At 49.8% G+C, this 17,811-nt stretch overlaps 2 protein-coding genes across 12 annotated transcripts in view; one reads left to right on the top strand and one right to left on the bottom strand.

Annotated features, from left to right (window-relative positions):
• Positions 1-5,688: 5,688 nt before the first annotated feature.
• Positions 5,689-17,811, top strand: part of LOC115067366 — a 13,961-nt gene continuing 1,838 nt past the window's right edge. For 2 of the 8 annotated variants that reach the window (XM_029555015.1, XM_029555014.1), the window contains exons 1-5: positions 5,689-5,773; positions 12,060-12,123; positions 13,644-13,723; positions 14,207-14,365; positions 15,970-16,027. In XM_029555015.1, coding sequence (XP_029410875.1) covers positions 5,728-5,773; positions 12,060-12,123; positions 13,644-13,723; positions 14,207-14,365; positions 15,970-16,027 — 407 coding nt within the window. In that variant the 5' untranslated portion in view covers positions 5,689-5,727. Of the gene's footprint in view, positions 5,774-11,769; positions 12,124-13,473; positions 13,724-13,934; positions 14,128-14,206; positions 14,366-15,969; positions 16,028-17,811 lie in introns of those variants that run through there. The other 6 variants (XM_029555018.1, XM_029555017.1, XR_003846785.1 and 3 more) reach the window with 5 other exon arrangements.
• The window catches only part of Trappc9 (trafficking protein particle complex 9), a 551,206-nt gene continuing 545,585 nt past the window's right edge, over positions 12,191-17,811 (bottom strand). For all 4 annotated transcript variants that reach the window (XM_029555013.1, XM_008851069.2, XM_008851072.2 and 1 more), the window contains 2 exons: positions 13,187-13,410; positions 12,191-12,736 (listed from right to left, as the gene is read on the bottom strand). In XM_029555013.1, coding sequence (XP_029410873.1) covers positions 12,569-12,736; positions 13,187-13,410 — 392 coding nt within the window. In that variant the 3' untranslated portion in view covers positions 12,191-12,568. The remainder of the gene's footprint in view (positions 12,737-13,186; positions 13,411-17,811) is intronic.

Here is a 17,811-nt window from a genome sequence, read left to right as displayed (position 1 = left end):
CTTATATATTATATAGTCTAAAGGTCCCATCTATGATGTATAAGAAGCGGATTGGTTGCTGGAGATCACGCCACGGGAGGAGGCGAGGGAGAGCAGGCTCTTGTGCACGCCCCTTATGGGCGCAGCAGACTGTTAAGAAGGTCCGGATACTGGTGCCATCTTGTAATGGCGGCGGAGGCTGTGGCTCTCCACATTTGTCAGTCTTATTTACTTTTTAAAAACCCCACTCAGGGCTGGAGAGATGGCTCAGTGGTTAAGAGCACTAACTGCTCTTGCAGAGGACCCAGGTTCGATTCCCAGCACCCACATGGTGGCTATGAACCATCTTTAACTCCAGTTCCAGGAGAATCCGAAGCCCTCTTCTGACCTCCACAGTGTTGCATGACATGGGTGCTCTCACATACATGCGGGCAATACACTCGTGTTATTTAGCTCCTATTTCATGAATTGCTTCCCTAATCTTTTAAAAAATACTTTATTATTTTATGTGTATGAGTGTATTCTCTGCATGTATGTAAGTGTACCCAAGTCGCGCAATGCCTATGGAGGTCAGAAGAGGACATCAAATCCCCTGGAACTGGAGTTACAGACAGCTGCTAGCTGCCATGTGGGTTCTGGGACTTAAACCTGGGTTCTCTGCAAGAGCAGTCCGTGCTCTTAACCGCTGAGCCGTCTCTCCAGCCCCCCATTCCCTAATTTTTATTAGTTCTTGCCATGCACAGGGATTGAGATTAGATACTTATTTTCAAGAGCCTTGAGGTCCATCATTAGTTTGTTTTTTTGGTATCTCAAATTTTTATTATAATTTATTTATTTTTATTTATGTGCAGAATGTTTTACCTGCATGTATGTAAGTGTACCACATGTGTGCAATGCCCATAGATGCCAAAAATGGGCACTGGATCCCCTGGGACTGGAGTTACCTATGGTTGTTAGTTGCCATGTGGGTGCTGATGAAAAGTCTGGGGTCATTCTGATATTTCTGTCTTTGTATGTAAGTTGATGCTTTTCTTGTGGCACTTTTAGGATTATGTCTTCACTTTGTATTTTTGACATGCTGACTATGATGTGTCCTGGTCAGTTTCTTCTCTGGTCATGTCTGTTCAGAGCTCTGTATACCTCTTGTATTTGGATGGCTACTTCTTTTTGCTATGTTTGTACATTTCTGCTATAATTTCACTGAAGAGTCTGTCTATTCTGTTTGATATTTTCTCTGCTCCTTCTTCTATACCTTGAATTCTCAGGTTTGGTCTCTTGACTGTCACAGACTTTTAGAAATTTTGTTCATGCTCCCTAAATCTTTTTACACACACACACACGTATATGTGTATACATATACATACGTACACATGTATTTAAATGGAGCAGACTGTCTTCTTCCTCCCTGTAAACTATCCCATTAAGAATGTTCTATAATGCTGGCTTCTTGATATAAATTGCCTTAATTTGTGTTTGTCTTGAAATACCCTTATTTCTCCATCAATGTTAAAAGATAATTTTGCACATGTATGTGTATCTGTGTGTGTATTATTTTCTTGTATTACTGTCTTGACTTTAGCCTCCATCCCTGAAACTTGTTCTTCTGCATGGTCTTGTCTGTTAGTGACAGTATCTGTGGTGGTTTTTATTTAATTGACCATCTCCTTCAAGTATTTCTGTTTGATTACTTTCAGTGTCTGAGTCTCCTTGTGAATTTCTCTTCCGTATTGTGGACCTTCATCTCCAGTTTACTGATCGTTTCATTCACTTTGGAGATTGTCTTTTCAAGATCTTGGATAGATTTCCTGATTAGTGCCTCTGTTTGATTCTTCTGTGTGATCACTAATTCTTTTAAAAAGTCTAACTGACATTTCTCAGACATTTCAGCTATCTCTGTAGTTCTGAATTCCCTTATGGGGGAATTGTTCAGTCGGGATGGGTCACAGGTGATTGTGTCATATGCTTTGTGGTTCTTTGTCATGTTTTTAAATTTTAAAACATTTTATTTATTATTTTTATTTTGTGCGTATAAGTGTATTGCTTGCATGTAAGTGCACCCATGTCATGCAGTGCCCACAGAGGTCAGAAAAAGGCATCAGATCCCCCTGAAACTAGAGTTACAGAGGGTTGTTAGCCACCGTGTGGGTGCTGGGAGCTGAATCCAGGTCCTCTGCAGGAGCAGCTGGTGCTCTTAAGTGCTGATCATCGCTCCAGCCAGGTTCCTGTCACGTTTTAGGCATTTGTTGAGTGTGTTTGTCTCTCAGTTTTGACTTCTCCAAGATTTGGATGTTTTGTTTTCTGTGATTCTTCCTAGGAGGATATCTGCATGAGGGTTAGCCTCAGGGACGCATGGACCTTGGTGTTCAAAGTCTCAGGAAATCGCTGAGATAATCTCATCTTTAAGGGGCCAACAGGAACCTAGAGGGGGTCACACACCAAGCGCCTAGGCAACCACACAGGTCCGCTGCCCAGTCACTTCTTGGGCTCTGCAAACTGTATGAGCTGGTGTCATACTCAGCAAAGTCATAGTGGGACTGTTGTCAATGCCACAAGCTTGAAACAACCTCTGAGATCATAGCAGTGTAGACTGCAGCAACTGCTGGAACCCCAGAAGCCCAAACCCCACACCCAGTCTGCCCTTAAGCATTCACTGGAGTCAAACCTCAGTCTCTCAGGGGACCCTGGGCACATTGGAGCCAAAGTTCACACCCTGTCCTGGTTTTGGAGCCCACCAGGACTGGAGGCCTGGTCCCACAGTGCTCCAGGTCCCTCTGGAGGTGAGGTGTCTAGTACACAGATGCTCCCTGGACTTACTGGAGAAGAAAGCCTTCTCTGTCAGGGGTATGTGGTCTTATAGGAGCCAGAGGCCTAGTTGTACAGTGCTGTCTAGGTCCACTGGAGTCAGAGACCTGGTCCTGCCAAGCTCCCTGCTGCCCCTGAGAAGGAGGGGGGCTCAGTGACACCAAGACTAGGAGCTTCAATGTCTGACCATCCTGCAATTTCCTCTCTCGTGCTGTCTTTGTTAGGTTTTGGTATTAAAGTTATTTATTTTTCCCTTACATTTAAAAATGTTTTATGTAATCATATAATTATCGTCTGCTTGAACTCACTGTTAAAAAGCGTCGAAAGCTGGGGAGACGCTCAGTAGATAAAGCACTTGTCACGGGCGTGAGAAGACCTAAGTTTGAATCTCCAGTGCCCATGTAAAGCCAGACAAGGTGGAGGGCTGTGCAATCATACTGCTCCCCAGCAAGTCAGAAGGTGAAGACGGGAGTCCCAGGAAGCCCTCAAGTCAGTAGTTAGGACATAATAGCAAACAGGAGGTGGGAGGTAAGGACTACACCCGAGGTTGTCCTCTGACTTAGACCAGGCTGGCCTGGATCTCACAGGGATCTGCCTGCCTCTGCCTCCCAAGTGCTGGACCCTTGGAAAGGTTTTTAACTGATTTGATTGCTTTAATATCTTTAGGATTATTTAGTCTTTGCATTTGTTACCACAGTTTTTATGATTACACTCTAGAACATTTATGTTTCCTTTAAGTTTTCAAATTATTTGGTATCAGGTTCTCTGTAATTTCCTCCCTGTTTATAATTTCCTACGTCCAATGTTCCCGCTTTATCCGTAATGTTTTTACGTGAGCCTCTTCTTTTCTCTTTATTAATCTAGTCAGAGGTTTCTTTATCAGCTTTTTCATGGAAGCAAGTTTGGCTTTCACTATCGTGGGTTTCTTCCCTATTTGATTAATTTGTGGCCATATCTTTAATTACATCCCTTCTGTTTAATCTCTTAGCCAGTGTTTTCGGCTCTCAAGGATGGTGTTCAGCTCATTAACTTCCCCGCATCCACTGTTGATTAGTCTGAATTGAGCCCATAAACTGTCCCTGTCAGATCTGAATTGTCTGTATCGTTCTCAACATTTCTTATTTTCCATGGTTATTTATCCTTTCAGGTATGAATTACTTGAAAATGTTTCTTAATGTCTGAATACACGATACAGTTATAATTATCTTTTGATGGCTGATCTTTAATTTAAACAGACTGTGTCAAGAGAGTGTGACCTACAGGGCTGGAAAAATGGCTCAGCAGTTAAGAATACTGGCTGTTCTTACAGAAGACATGGGTTCAAATCCCAGCACCCACATGGCCACTCACAACCATCTGTATCTCCAGTTCCAGGAGATCTGGTGCCCTCTTCTGACCTCAGTGGGAATTGTACTACATGAGTGCACTTACATACATGCAGGCAATACACTCATACACAGAAAATAAAAATAATAAATAAATATTTAATAAATAAATATAAAAAATAATAAAAAGAGGGTGTGATCTGTGTGATAACTGCCCTTCAGTTGCACACGGGGCCAGAAACCATGTCATGTGTGTGCTGGACACAAATGATGTCTCTCCACAGCTGCTGGGCAAACTATTTTTATAAATGTTTACTAAGTCAAGCTCATTTATTGAAACTTTCAAATGTATATGTGATTATACACACAGTACACACAGATATATTTAAGACAAGTTCTCACTATGTAGAGTAGATTGGGCTTGAACTCACTGGTTACCTCTGGTTGGTCTTAAACTCATGACCCTCCTGCCTCAGCCTTCTGACTGAGGTACAGATATATGTTGGCACATCTGGCCAAACCTACGTCCTTCATATCTGCCTCCTTGTTCATTCAATCACAGACAAAGGCACGTTACAAAAATCTCACCATGACTGTGGCTTTGTTTATTCTCATAGTTCTATTTGAGTCTTACTATAGTTTATTGTATGTGTTCATGTGTGTTCTGGTGTGCCTGTATGTTTGTGCACGTAGAGGCCAGAGGTCAACACCAGATGTCATCTGCAATCATTCTTTACCTTGTTTTTTGAGATAGAGTCTCCCCGTCTCTCACTGACCCTGGAACTCAGCAATTTGGATAGACTGGCTGGCCAGCTGCCTCCCAGCATTAAGGTTATAGGTACACACCACTGGGCCTGGCTTTTACATGCGTCCTGGGAATTGAACTCAGGTCCTCATGCTTATGCAGCTTAACTGAACCATCTTCCTAGTCCCTCAAGCTGCACTATCTTTAAAAAAATATGGCATTTATAAGACAGAATGTTGACTGGAGATGAGGGAGAGTAGATCTTCTTTAAGGGCTTGTGTTCTAGTTACTTTCTATCGCTGTGATAAAATACACTAACCAATCAAAACAGGTTAAATAGGAAAGGGTTTATTTATCTTATATCTCCCTGGTCAAAGTGCATCATCAAAGGAAGCCAGGACGGGAACTTGAGCCAAGAACCTGGAGGCAGGAGGTGGGGGAGGCCATGGAGGAACGCTGCTTACTGGCTTGCTCCCCTGGCCTGTGCTCAGCCTGCTTTCTTATGCAACACAGAAACACCTGCCCGGGGATGGCACCACCCACAGTGACCTGGGCCCTCTCACATCACTCAACAATCACGAAAATGGCCCACAGACATGGCCACAGGCCGCTCCAATGGAGACAATTCTGAGGCTCCCTCTAACCAGGTGTTTCAAGTTGACAACTAACGCTATCCAGTTCCGAGTGACTCCACATGGGCTGAGTAGACTCGGGGGAAGCAGAGGGAGGAGCATGGAGAACCAGCCTCACCTCCCAACCAACCTGCTGGCCCCAGTTGCGCAACGGGGAGGAAGGAGGGACCATGAACCACGGACGCTGTGGGGCGGGGCTCGCACCATTTTGTGCAGCTGTGCGGAGATCATCATCCATGCTCAGATGAAGTTTTTCAGTGTGACCTTCGGAGGGGAGTGCTCACACTCCTGTAAGTAAACACTCACCCATTGCTCTGTAGGAAGCCTGGTAAATGTCCTGGTTTCCCAGACTGTAGTTTGGCAAAACCAAGCCTCCATTTGCCGCAGCGACTGAGGGAGGAGAGGGCCGTGCATTGTTTGTGTCTCCCAGAAGGAATTTTCACTACAATATGTGATATTATTGTGTAGATTATACATGGTATAGAGAGCACATTGATTATATAAGATCTTTGAATAGTGCCTAACAGTGCTATATTAATCATAACTATTAGGATTACCTATATCGTTATGACTGGGGCTTTATTCCACCATGTTCTCTCTCTCTCTCTCTCTCTCTCTCTCTCTCTCACACACACACACACATCGTGTGGCACAGTCGAGGATTGAAGCCAGGACCTTGCACATGTGAGGCACACCCTCTAGCCCCTTCATTTCTTCTTTTCAGGACTTCGTCAAGGCTATTTGATTCATTTCCCTCATTCCAGTTTTGGGGTTTTGCTAATTTAGAAGTTGTTTGTGCTATTTTTATTTTCCTAGCATTGCCTCCAAAATGGAAAGTTCCATACTTAAGGTATCATATCTAAGTCTGAAGTTCATCACCAAGAATGCTGTCTTCCTGAGCCTGTGATTTAAAAGCAGAGCCCTTTGTAGAATTCCTCCCATTCCGTCAGTGCGTATGCACGGCTCACTGTGTCTGTTAACCCGTTAGCTCCAGTTTGATCGTTAGTATGTGATCTATAACATCAGTCTATAATCTGGTTATTACTTGTTATTTCTTATACAGGAAATGCTTACCCAGATTCTAAACATATGTTCTCTCTTATAAGTCCTTTTCTTGCATCCATCTGGTATCAACTTTGGTCTGCTTGTAGCGTCATTCTTTTGAATTTCCTCTACTGAAATGTTATCAGTAGAAAACTCTTAATGTAAACATGTCATATCACCAATTGGAAAGTATATTCAGGATTGAGATTATCCCACTGACTTTTGGATCCTGTGGTTGCCAATGAGAAGTCAGGTGTCAATCAGATTGCTACTCCTTTGGAGGTCACCCCTTTTCAGCTGGTCTTCTGAAACTGTCCTACAACCAATGTGTCACTTGTGTGTTTTGAACATTGTTCTATTTGGAATTTTATGGGTGTCTGGAGTCCATGGGTCTCGTCCTCTCTTCTGAGAAGCCCTTGGCTTTTTACTCATTTGCCCCTCCATTCTCTTGATCTTTCCCCGGGGAACCTTCACTGCACACACAGAAGACTGTGGTACTGCGCCCCCACCCCACTGCTTTCAGATTCGTGGTCTTTGGGGCTGGCTTTTGTTAAAATAACATCTCCAGCTCCATCCCCGACTCTGCAGTTTGTTCTTGAGGCAGGCTTAATCTGCTTCCTCAGCCTAGCTGTTAAATGCTTCATGTCAATTCTTATTTTCCGTTACCATTTACAAGTGCTCGGTCTGATTCTTTATGATGCCCAGTTATTTCCCCACCTTAATTTTCTTGTTCACTTCTCACACCAACCTCACTTTTTAACAGTAAAATCTATTATCTGTTTCTCGAGCCAGTGCCTTGTGATTTTGTTTTCTCTGAACCTCATCCATAATGGATTGCTTCCTAGTATGTTTATAACTTTGTTTTTAAACTGAATTATTCATTTTCTTCATGAAAACCCTTGTATCTTTGGAGTAAAAGTGAAGTCCATCCCCCCCCCCCCTAAACAAATGTGTTGTTCTTTAAGATGTCTGCTCCATGTGAGTGGTAAGAGGGTGGTAGTTGTCTTGGGTCACTCTGAAATGGATGAATAACCTGGGGTTTAAGGAAGGCACTTGGGGACTGTGGTTCAGGACCTCAGGTTCCTAGAGACAGTCTGGGTTGAAACCAGAGGATTAGAGGGGCAGGATTATCTCCACTCTTCAGGGAGGTAAGAGGGGGGCTGTTTTTGTTCCTTTCTTACTAAAGGCATCAGTCAGTTTACTAAAGGTGTCATTCAGTTCCCAGACTGGTAAAAGCAGCTTCCTAATAGATCACAGGGTGGCCCTGGCTTTGTTCCCATCCCTCCCCTGTTTTGTAGAGGTTTGAAAATGGATGCTCTGAGTTTGGTGGAAATCAACATGAAAGCCAGTGTCAAGACATAGCTTTTCCCTCTGTATTTTCCCCCCATGGGGGCAGATGCTGGGCTCAGGATTTTTTTCGTGCGTGTGTGTGTGTGTGTGTGTGTGTGTGTGTGTGTGTGTATGTGTTCCTTGATTGTCCTTTACCTTCTTCATGGAGACAGTATCTCACCAATATGACTCAGTATGACTCATGAACCCAGAGCTCACCAATATGACTGGTCTAGCTGGCCCTCTTCCTCTAGGGATCCCCCGTCTCTGCCTTCTCAGTGCTGGATTAAAGACAGGCCACCACATATACCTGGCATTCCCATGGGTTCTGGGGATCCAAACTGTGATCCACACATTTACTGCTTGAATACTAAGAGCTTTAACTGCCCAGCCAGCTCCGCAGTCCTAGGACTAATAGTCCCACTTTACTGTAGCTCACTGCTGCATGTACACTCATGGGCTATAGCTACCACCTTTCCTGGTTGAGTTCAGGAGGCTTCCCCTGGCTGCTCACCCACTGTGTTGGTAACCTCTTCTGATCTACACCTTCCTGTCTTACTCTTTTTAAAAAAAGTTTATATGTATGAGTATACTGCCTGCATGTGTGTAAGTGCACCCATGTGGTGCAATCCCCACAGAGGTCAGAAGAGGGCGTCAGATCCCCTGGCACTGGAGTTAATGGACAGTTGTTAGCCACCATGTGGGTGCTGGCAGTCAAATTTGGGTCCTCTACAAGAGCATCCAGTGCTCTTAACCGCCAAGCCATCTCTCCAGCGCCAGTCTTAGTCTTTGAAGACTTTGCTTGAGGGTCCCAGGAGCCAGGTGGCCAACCACATGTAGCTCATTTTCTTTCCTGGGTACTAGAACTGGGGTTGCCTCTTAGTATATCATAATCACAGTGTTTTTTCTGAGCTTGCAGCCCCAGTGGTCCCATATGATGCTTGAATCTTTTGAACCATCTCAGATCAGGTCCAGCCTGTGCTTGAACAGCAATGAGACAGAGCGCCCGTTCCGTCCTCATGCAGCACCTGTCATGTTGAAAAGCCCTGCTTTCTTCTGCGTGTTAGCTAACAAATTAACCCGTGCAAAGAACTAATGGAGCCCAACAAGGACAAATGTGAAGTGTCCCTGGGGAGGTGGAATTTGAGGCATGGCAGGACATGTGGATGGAATTGAACAGAGAAGCAAGGACAGGGAGAGAAGCAGTACACACTGAAGCACTGCTAGGAACACTGAGGAGATTAAACCAAACAAACCGTTCACGTGAGAGTGCTCCCCACGTTAGCATTTTTAACCCTATTTTAAAAAACAAAACAAGACCCAACTTCAGTGACCCAACTGGCGTTCAGAAGCGGCTGAGGTAGATTCCAGCCCTTCACGTGTCTTCCTCAGGATCCCTGTCTTTCTAGTGAGTTTCAGGGGACAAAACATGCCAGTTTTTAGCCACTCGGCCACGGGGGTGAGTGGACATGGCCTGCGTGTCCCCTGCTCAGACCTGGGAAGCATCTGCAGGGTATATGAGGATGGGGTGAGCAGTGTAGGCTCAGAACTGAGAGGGGTTCGGACCATCATGAGACACCATCTTCCCATCCTATATCAATTCCCACCCACTAATACACCAGAAGACCGGCTACACACATACCAGGAAAGGGCACCCCATCCCAAAAGCAGTTCTCTGGTTCCATATCTGTCAGGACAAAATCCCAAGTGCCCTTGGCACTCACGGTGCCTCCTTGTTCCGATTCCAGTCACCTCCTGCGTCAGAACATGGATGCTACAGTCAGTTCCAAGTGGGTGTTTTCTTAGGGGTGCCTGGGTTATTTCTAACATCTCCTCCAACACCATTTTACCAGCTTATCAGTCTGTGCAACCACATGGATAGAGATGCGAATAAGGACAAAGTTCGTCACTCAAGTTTGCCATGGCCTGCACCATCATAGACATCAGGCAGGGTGTCGCTTGTAACCTGTCATGATGACACACCACTAAGAGAAGTGTGGGCCCTTTCCAGCTGTGAAACATGTTTGTATAGGCATATTCTGATGCACAGAACATGCGCAATTCGTGGGCAGCTCTTTATGTGAATGGAGTTCGCTGTGCCCACCATTTCACAAGCTGTTTTGCTCAAGGGTATATTTTGGGGATTTGTCCATGTTAATGAGAAAGGCTGTTCTGTTTACAAGCAGCCCAAGTGGCCAGGCCACCCCTGTTGTGAGCTCCTGGAGAGGGAGGCCAACGGGCCTCTGCAGGGTCCCCATCTGCTGGCACAGGCAAACCTTCCAGGTTTACTTCCCTGATCATGCTTGAGCCTGAGGGGTAGTCAGTAGTTAGCAGGGCACCTATATAACCACATAGCATATTATAACGCCCCCTCCCCACCTGATGCCAATAAGAGGCAGAGGTGGGCAGCTGAGAAACCTGTTCTCTGGGTCTGGGGTCCAGGACTAACAGGCCTCCTGAGGCCCACTTGACCCACTCTGGCTCACAGAGGCCACAGCAGTCCCCTTCTGGCTCCTTCTGGGCTGAGTGGCCTCTGGTAGGCCCCTGCCTTAGTCCTTGCCCCCAGAGTTCCTTGGAATTTTCTGTGTACCCAGGGTGCCTGAGGATGGTCTCTGCTGGGCCCTGAGGGCTGCTTAGCCTCTGCTAGAAACATGAATTGTTCAGGTAGGCCCTGGGGCAGTGCCTCAGCCAGGATGGTGTCAGATGACTCTGCAGCTGGCAAGTGAGGCCTCGTGTGTCTCATCTGCTCCTTGGGTGGACAGTGCTGGGCTGTTTCTACTCTTCCTGAGTGTCCCTGAGGAGTTCAACACCAGCTGCTCACTGTCATAGCAACTCACCCTGGCTACTCCAGCATACTCCCACCCAGGCATGTCCCCTCACCTTCCACACAAACAGTGCATGCCCCAATACCTGCCCTGGGGTTTGCTTGAAGGGTAGGAGGAAGACTCAGACCTCTACCAAAAAGACAAGAGCAGCGCCAGAGGTCTACACAGCGTGCCTGTGCCAGGCTGTAGGGTGCTGGCCAAGGGTGAAACTTGCAGGAAGTAGGGTCTGCAAGGCAGAGACCGAGGGAGTGGAACGTGGCCCAAGCCTGGTAGCAGGGCCACCATAGCCTGCCTGGCATCTTGGTGCAGTGTCAGTGTGCAAAGGAGCCCCTCACTTGGGGTCAAAACTGAAGTAGAGTTGTGGGACCCCTTTGTGTAACAAGCAGCTTGTAGAACCATGGGGAGCAGCCTGGATGATGGGGTCCAGCCTAGATGATGGGGTCCAGCCTGGATGATGGGGTCCAGACACTGTATGTGTTCTGAGGCACTGTGATAGCATTCCACGGGTGGTGGTGATCTTGCTGTGACAGCTATGCAGCACTGGGAGGCCCCACCTGCCCCCACCCCCAGTCACTGCCTGCTGGATAGTATCTCTCAGCACTGGGAAGTTTACCCTTTAGTAGCAGGGACAATGCCCCACTCTGTGACCAAAGCTGCTGGAGGATGCTTGGGAGAGACAGAGTTCCTAGCTCCACCTGACACAGCGGGTCCAGTAGACACATCATGGCCCTAGTTAACTGGAAGGAATAAGGTCCCTGTGCTGAGCCTGAAGGTCTGAAGGGAACCTCTCTACTTACCCTCCATCAGTGTTATGGAAGGGTCAGTCACCAAAGCGCACTGGGACCCCAGACAGCCTACCTGGTGCCTGTCTTCCCCAACACCTGCCCGTGCCGGCTGTGCTGTCCAGGTGGCCTCATCTGAGAACACCCTCCCTTCTGGCCTCCGCTGCTCTATACTGTGGGCCTGGGGCTTCTCTAGAGCTCTAAGCCCAAGGCCCTGAGTTCTACTCAGGCAGCCATGCACGTAAACCAACGCCTGAGGTGCTTGGTGCTGGGTTCTGTTCATGTCTGTGGTGTTGCAGGGGATCTGGAGTGAAGAGAAACGAGAGCCTGGCTGCAGGGGTCACGAGGCCCACACCTGAGCTGGTCAGGTTCCTCAACACCTGCTGACTTCCTGTTTCTGTGAGCCACTGTGGGAGGCTGATGTTCAGGAGACAAAACAAAGCTGCATGGGGTAGAGGCAGTCAGAGCACAGCGGCACCCAGTGGCTGAGCACCACTGCATGGGGCTCAAGCCCCTGCTCTGTGGGGGAAGCGAGTCAGTGTCGCGGTAACAGGGAGCAGAGGCTGACTATCTTGCTATCTCTGAGACGAATGCAGGCCCGCCATGCTGGCTGAGAAGTGGAACTCGATCTGGACTCTTCACCTGGCAGGGTGTAGCTGGGTGAGTTGTAGCCTAACCTCTACCCCTCCCACTCCATCACCCAGCTTGTAAACAGACACAATGGGAGTAGAGCAAGGCCTTTTACTGGAAGATGCGGCAACACAAACACACAGACCTGGAGCCCAGCACCCAGATGGGTGGGGAACACTTGAATACCTGCTCACCCTGGTCACCCAAGCTATCCGAGCTGCCAACGGTGCTCCTAGAGAGAGCAGTTCTCAGGAGAATCAAAGGCCGAAATGGGCCTCACACTGGCTGTCATTTCTAAGGCCAAAGGGAGGTGGCAGATCAGGGAGGACCATCCACAGCACTGGCCAGGGGACAGGGACAGGGACCCAGGCCTGCACTGGGTGTGAGGGGGGTCAAGAACAGAGCACACAGCAGGGGAACTCCTGGGAGCAGATAGGAAAAGTTGGGTATGGCAGGAGCCTTTAGAGTGAGCGGCTCAGGCCTGTGCCTCCAGGGCGCGCAGGTGCACGCTGGGTAGGCAGAACCAGGAAGGCGGCAGCTCCTTGCTCTTGCTGTCCTCGTGGAACCGGATATGGAGGAAGAAGTCCCCAGTGTAGAGGAAAAGGAGGGCCCCCAGGCAGGCTGACTGGCCTGATGGCTGCACCTGGAGTGGGAGAAGGAAGAGCTGTCAGACTGGACCTGCGGTCACTGGGAGAGCTTGAACCCAGCTGACATCAGGGTAATGGGGAGGGCGGGACACACAGGCCTTGGCTCTGTGCTGCCTCTGGTGCACTGCTGCACCTTTCATCTTTGGAAGGAGCTGCTTTGACTTGACTTCCTCCCTAAACTGTTTGGGGGGCACTGTGAGAGCAGGGATGTGGGAAGGAAAGTGGGGGTGGCTGGAATGCTGGTGTTGGGGGACAAGGGTATGAATCCAGCTCTAGGAGGGGTTCATGGCTCCCTCTGGGGCTGGGTGTACAGTGGTGGCCACTGCCAGGAGGCACTGCTGGAAGCAGGAGCTCTCAGGAGCAGCTCTGATCTGACCCCCAGGGCAGTGCTCTGAGGGTCCCAGAGCAGGTGGGTGGTGGAGACAACCCCCAGCCCACACACGCACCGCATCCAGATAGAAGGTGCTGGAGCCCACGAAGGAGATGACATCATGCAGGTTGTAGTTATGCACGCCGTTCTGGTGGTCTTGGAAAGGGACCACGGTGAGGGCAAAGGGCCCCACGCTGCGAGGGCTCCGGTTAGTCAGACGCACCTCCAGGGACACAGGGTCACCAACCTGGCAGGCAGTAGCCACCTCGCAGTCACATAGCTGTCCATCCACCAGCACATCTGCGAGAGACAGGAGATGGTCAGAGGTGGGTAGTCCCTTACTTGTCGTCCCCTCTATGCCAGAGCACTGGGGACCCTCGGGAGTGACTGGTAGAGTTTGGTAGACACTGGCATGACTGTGCCACCCTGGAAGGGCTGAGGTCAGTGACAGCCTTCCAGCCACAGCCACCTGGGAGGGACACGCTGGCCACTGCCCTGGGATCTCCAGTCGATCCTTCCTCTGCTTGTGTCAGAACCAGAAACCATGGGGCAGGACTATGGACTGTATTCACGGTGGTGAGCAAGCCCTGCTGGACGGAAAGCTTACAATCTGGTAAGAAAAAGTGAAGTAGTCCAACAGCCAGACTGTGCTGAGATTTCACTGCAGAGCGCTCAGGGGTGGGGCACTGTGGGGGCTCAGGGCCCCATCACAGGCATGGGGAGGAAAAGGGGGATACCCTTCTCTTTCCTAGTCTACATTTTTCAGGCTATGATTTGCCCTTGAGAGTCTGACTTAGCTGCATCTTCCATCCTTGGATGTACAGGATCATCTGGCCCAAATCTGACCAGGCTGGGCTCAGCTTGGGGGTGCTGGGTCCCTGGCCACCAGTCAGTCTGTAGGCTCTAAGCACTTCCAGTGGTACCCTGGCACCACATGCAGGCTGCATAAGGATGGGCTGCTCTTTCTCCTGCTCATCCTGCTCTGCTAAGCCCAGCGTGAGGAGCAGAGGGACTTGGGTATGTATGCCTGTTCCTATCTGGGGACACCCAAGGCCTGTTGCTACCACTCCTGAGCCTCATTCCCTCTTTGATACAGCACAGCGGATGCCAACACTAATGGCTGTGAGGAGACCATGTAATACCATGCTACGTGGTACTACAGGCCCCAGTGCCAGAGGTGTGCATTCAGGCTCCGGAATCACCCTTCTGGAGCTGCTCAATGATGGCCACATCCCGGCTCCCACTGTGGCCCCTGGTAAGCCCTGGCTTCTGTCCCCAGCCTCAGTTTCTCCATGGGACATGGGGGACACCCACCAGTCCTCTGCTCCTCACAGGTTGGGCCTCAATAACTGTTTCCTGAGTAGCAAGCCTGACCAGGCGTAATTGAACCCTCTTCAAAAAAAATGGGGACAAGGGAGAAAGCAGGTGTCAGTGTGGTCCCCGTGGCTGGTTCCGTTAAGGGAGAGACGCTTATGTGTAAGTCTGTGAAGGGCAGCTGGCTCTTTACGGCTCGCTCCTTGTTTCTTCGAAGAGCGCGGTGTGGGATGTCAGGGTAGCCAGGACCAGACCGTGGTTCATCTAACCTCCCCCTGCCTGCCTGTTAATCTTTCCCAGCCCCGGGCTCTTCACGGCTGCAGGCAGGCAGGCTGAGGGAACCTCACTTGGCCCTGCAGCCAGCTTTCCCAGGGCACAGGAGAGAGCCTTCTGTCATCAAAGCCAGCGTGAGTGTCCCCACCTCCCAGGCTGGGAGTAAAGGAGAGGCTCCTACCTGGCTGTACCTAGCAGCTTCCTTCTCCCCCTCCCCCACGCTGCAGAAGACAGGAGACTCTCCAGGGCTGGCTGCTCCAGCCTTGCTCAGGGTCACCATCCCTCCTGTCAGCCAAGGGTTATCCTGCATCCTAGGAAGCCCTCAGGACAAGGCACTGGGATGGCTGCACACACTTGCCTGGTGTGTGACTAGTAAACAGTCACGCCTATCCTCCCTCCTCAGCCCACGGTCCTCCCTCCTCAGTCCACAGTCCTCTCTCATCAGCCCACAGTCCTCCGGGCACAAGGATACTGCACCTTCCTAGACACCAGCTGGGGAAGACACATCCTCCCGTGACAGGGTAGTGGGGGAGAGGAGGCCCGTCTCCCTGGAATCCACACTAGCAAGAAAACATGGGAATGAGCCAGAGACAGTGCTGGGCACCAACGCTACCTCAGCTGTGGTGGCATCCCTCTGCTTCTCTGACTAGGGCCACCTTGTGTGCAGCCCCTTTTGGAGCTGCCACCCCCACATCACACCTGCAGCATGAGGGGACCAGAGACACAGCCTAAAAATGCCTTTGAGGTAGAGAACCTTCATGCTGGTTGAACTGTGGTCCTATCTGGACAGCAAATCCCCATACAAGGGTGGAGCAGGATTGGGGAAGATGGGTAACCAACAGGAGAACTTTCAGTACAAGCATCTCTGGGGAGTGATGTGTCCCTTTTCTGAAAGCATTAGATGGACTGTGGACCACTGCCCCTCCTGCCCCAGCCCCATAACTGCTTTTCATGCCTGATACCAGCTGGAGTCATGGACTTCATTTTCTCTGACCCAGAACACCTCCGGCAGCCACTGCTGGGCTAATGCTGTGGCATGGTGCAGGCGCTGCAGAAACCAGGGCTATAAATAGAAGACAATTCGAGGACCAGGGGCTGGCAGGGGTCCACTCTGCAGGACCCAGGAGAAAGGAAAGCAGGCAGCTGGCCACAGATAACCACTGGGGCTGAAGAGGACAGAGGACAGGAACACGGTTCTCTGAGCAGGGGTCTCAAGACTCTCCCAGGTGTTCAATGTGTCCTATGAGGTCCCATGTCCCTCATGTCTTCTAGGAGGACAGAGAGCATCACAAGGCCAGTTGGTCAGAGACTGTCATGGGAGGAGCAAGAGGTAAAGTGGGCACAGAAATCATGGAGCCCTGTGGCAGGACCTGTTTGACCTGATTCTGAGGATTCCAGGACCCCCCAGGGCACTGAGGGTCCACAGATGTCTTCCCTGTCTGGTCTGAGTAGACTGGGTGAGTGTAGGAGCTAGGCACCTAGGCCACAAGTGGCAGGAGACTGGAGGCACCAGAAGCCATTTGCCAAATGGCTACATCTATCCGGGGCTCAGAACAGCTGGTTTCTATCAGTGAAACCACACAGACTGAGGCTGGGCTATCCGTGCCCTGGAGTGTGCAGTGTCTCCCCCATCCAGGGTGATGAGAGCCAGGTTCTGACAGGTGCATACCCAGGGTCCCAGATCCAATGCACAAAGCCCCTGCACCACTCAGTGGGCAGCAGGGAGGAATGAGAAGACAGGACAGACACTTGCAGAGGATCCTTTGGGCAGAACTCCACACCCAGTTCCCTCAGGGGTTGAAGGAAACATTTGAAACATCCATAGCCCCAGGGCTGCACGGTGGCAGAGAGAAAGGCTGGTGGTTTCCTGCTGGACTAGCCTGCCTTCACCCTAGGCTAGCACACAGTCCCCACTGCCAACACGGGAAGGGGTACTTGCATCCTAGGTCCTAGGGAGCCTGTCCTCCCTCCCTGCCTCTGGTGCCCAGGAGAACAGGGCACTAAGTACCTCAGGAGACAAAGTCAGCTTTGGGATAAGGAGTGTGTCTTAGGGAAGAAAGGCAGAGAAAGGCATGAACTACCTCAAGGTCAGGCACTTGAGCCCTCCTAAGCCTGTTCCCAAGGACAGTGTTGAAACCCCAGAAGACTCTCCAGTTGACACGAATCTTGGATAGTCCTAAACTTAACAGTCAGGTTTGAGTCAGCTTGGCCTTGGAATTGATCTGGGAACATCATCATTTCATAGATGAAGTAAAAAACTTTGTACGGAAGAGAAAATAGTCAAGCCTGGGAGGGGACAAGAGAGTTGACCAAAGGGTCCCGACTGCTGGTCTTCTATGTACCCCTTAACACCTACCCGCCATCCTCTGGAGGAAGCAGCTGCACATCTAATATAAAAGCTTCTAATTCCCAATCACCCTCTAAAGCCTGGGCCATTTTCTCCAAAGTCAATGGAGTTGGTGGCTAGGTACTCAAGCAAGTAGGTGGGCTTTCCTCTTTAAAAGTTCAGTAACATCACTTTTGGCTGCTAGGGGGGCTCAGAACCAGACATATCCCCACCGAGAGCACCACATTGGTGTCCAGTAGCTGCAGTTTAGCTCCCATGATCCCCTTCTCCCTACCTGGAGTCCTCTCACACAGAGCCTTCGCTGCACACTCATTCCTCTAAAGGCCTGGCCAGCTGCCAACGTGGTTTCCACTGTCCCAGTTGCTTTACATTTTATGTGGTCATTTTATTGATGTGTTGAGGAGTTTGAAGAAGAGGCTAGAGGCATAGGTAATGCCAGGATGAGAGGCAAGGGTAGTGCGAGGGTCTCATACAAAAAGGCCGTACAAAAAGTGTGTGACCTGGGGCGGTGATGTCAACACACAGCCACTTGTGCACCTGCACTCCGGGGCCTCATGCTGCTGGGAAGGTGGCCTAATCAGTACACTGGAGCCAAGACAGGCTCAGAGGTAGAGAGGTGGCAGGAAGGTCAGGGGATCCAGGTAGCCAGCCCCAGACTATTACAGCACAAGGCTGCAGTGGCCTGAAAGGGACCAGGCCCCACCAGGACCTGAGCTTTGGGGAGCTTGTACCACGTGCTCCATTCATCAAATAGCACATGTTTTTTT

This window comes from Nannospalax galili, unplaced genomic scaffold, assembly GCF_000622305.1.
Source record: "Nannospalax galili isolate Female #2095 unplaced genomic scaffold, S.galili_v1.0 scaffold525, whole genome shotgun sequence".
Taxonomy (NCBI): Eukaryota; Metazoa; Chordata; class Mammalia; order Rodentia; family Spalacidae; genus Nannospalax; species Nannospalax galili.
This window is presented reverse-complemented; position numbering and strand designations above follow the sequence as displayed.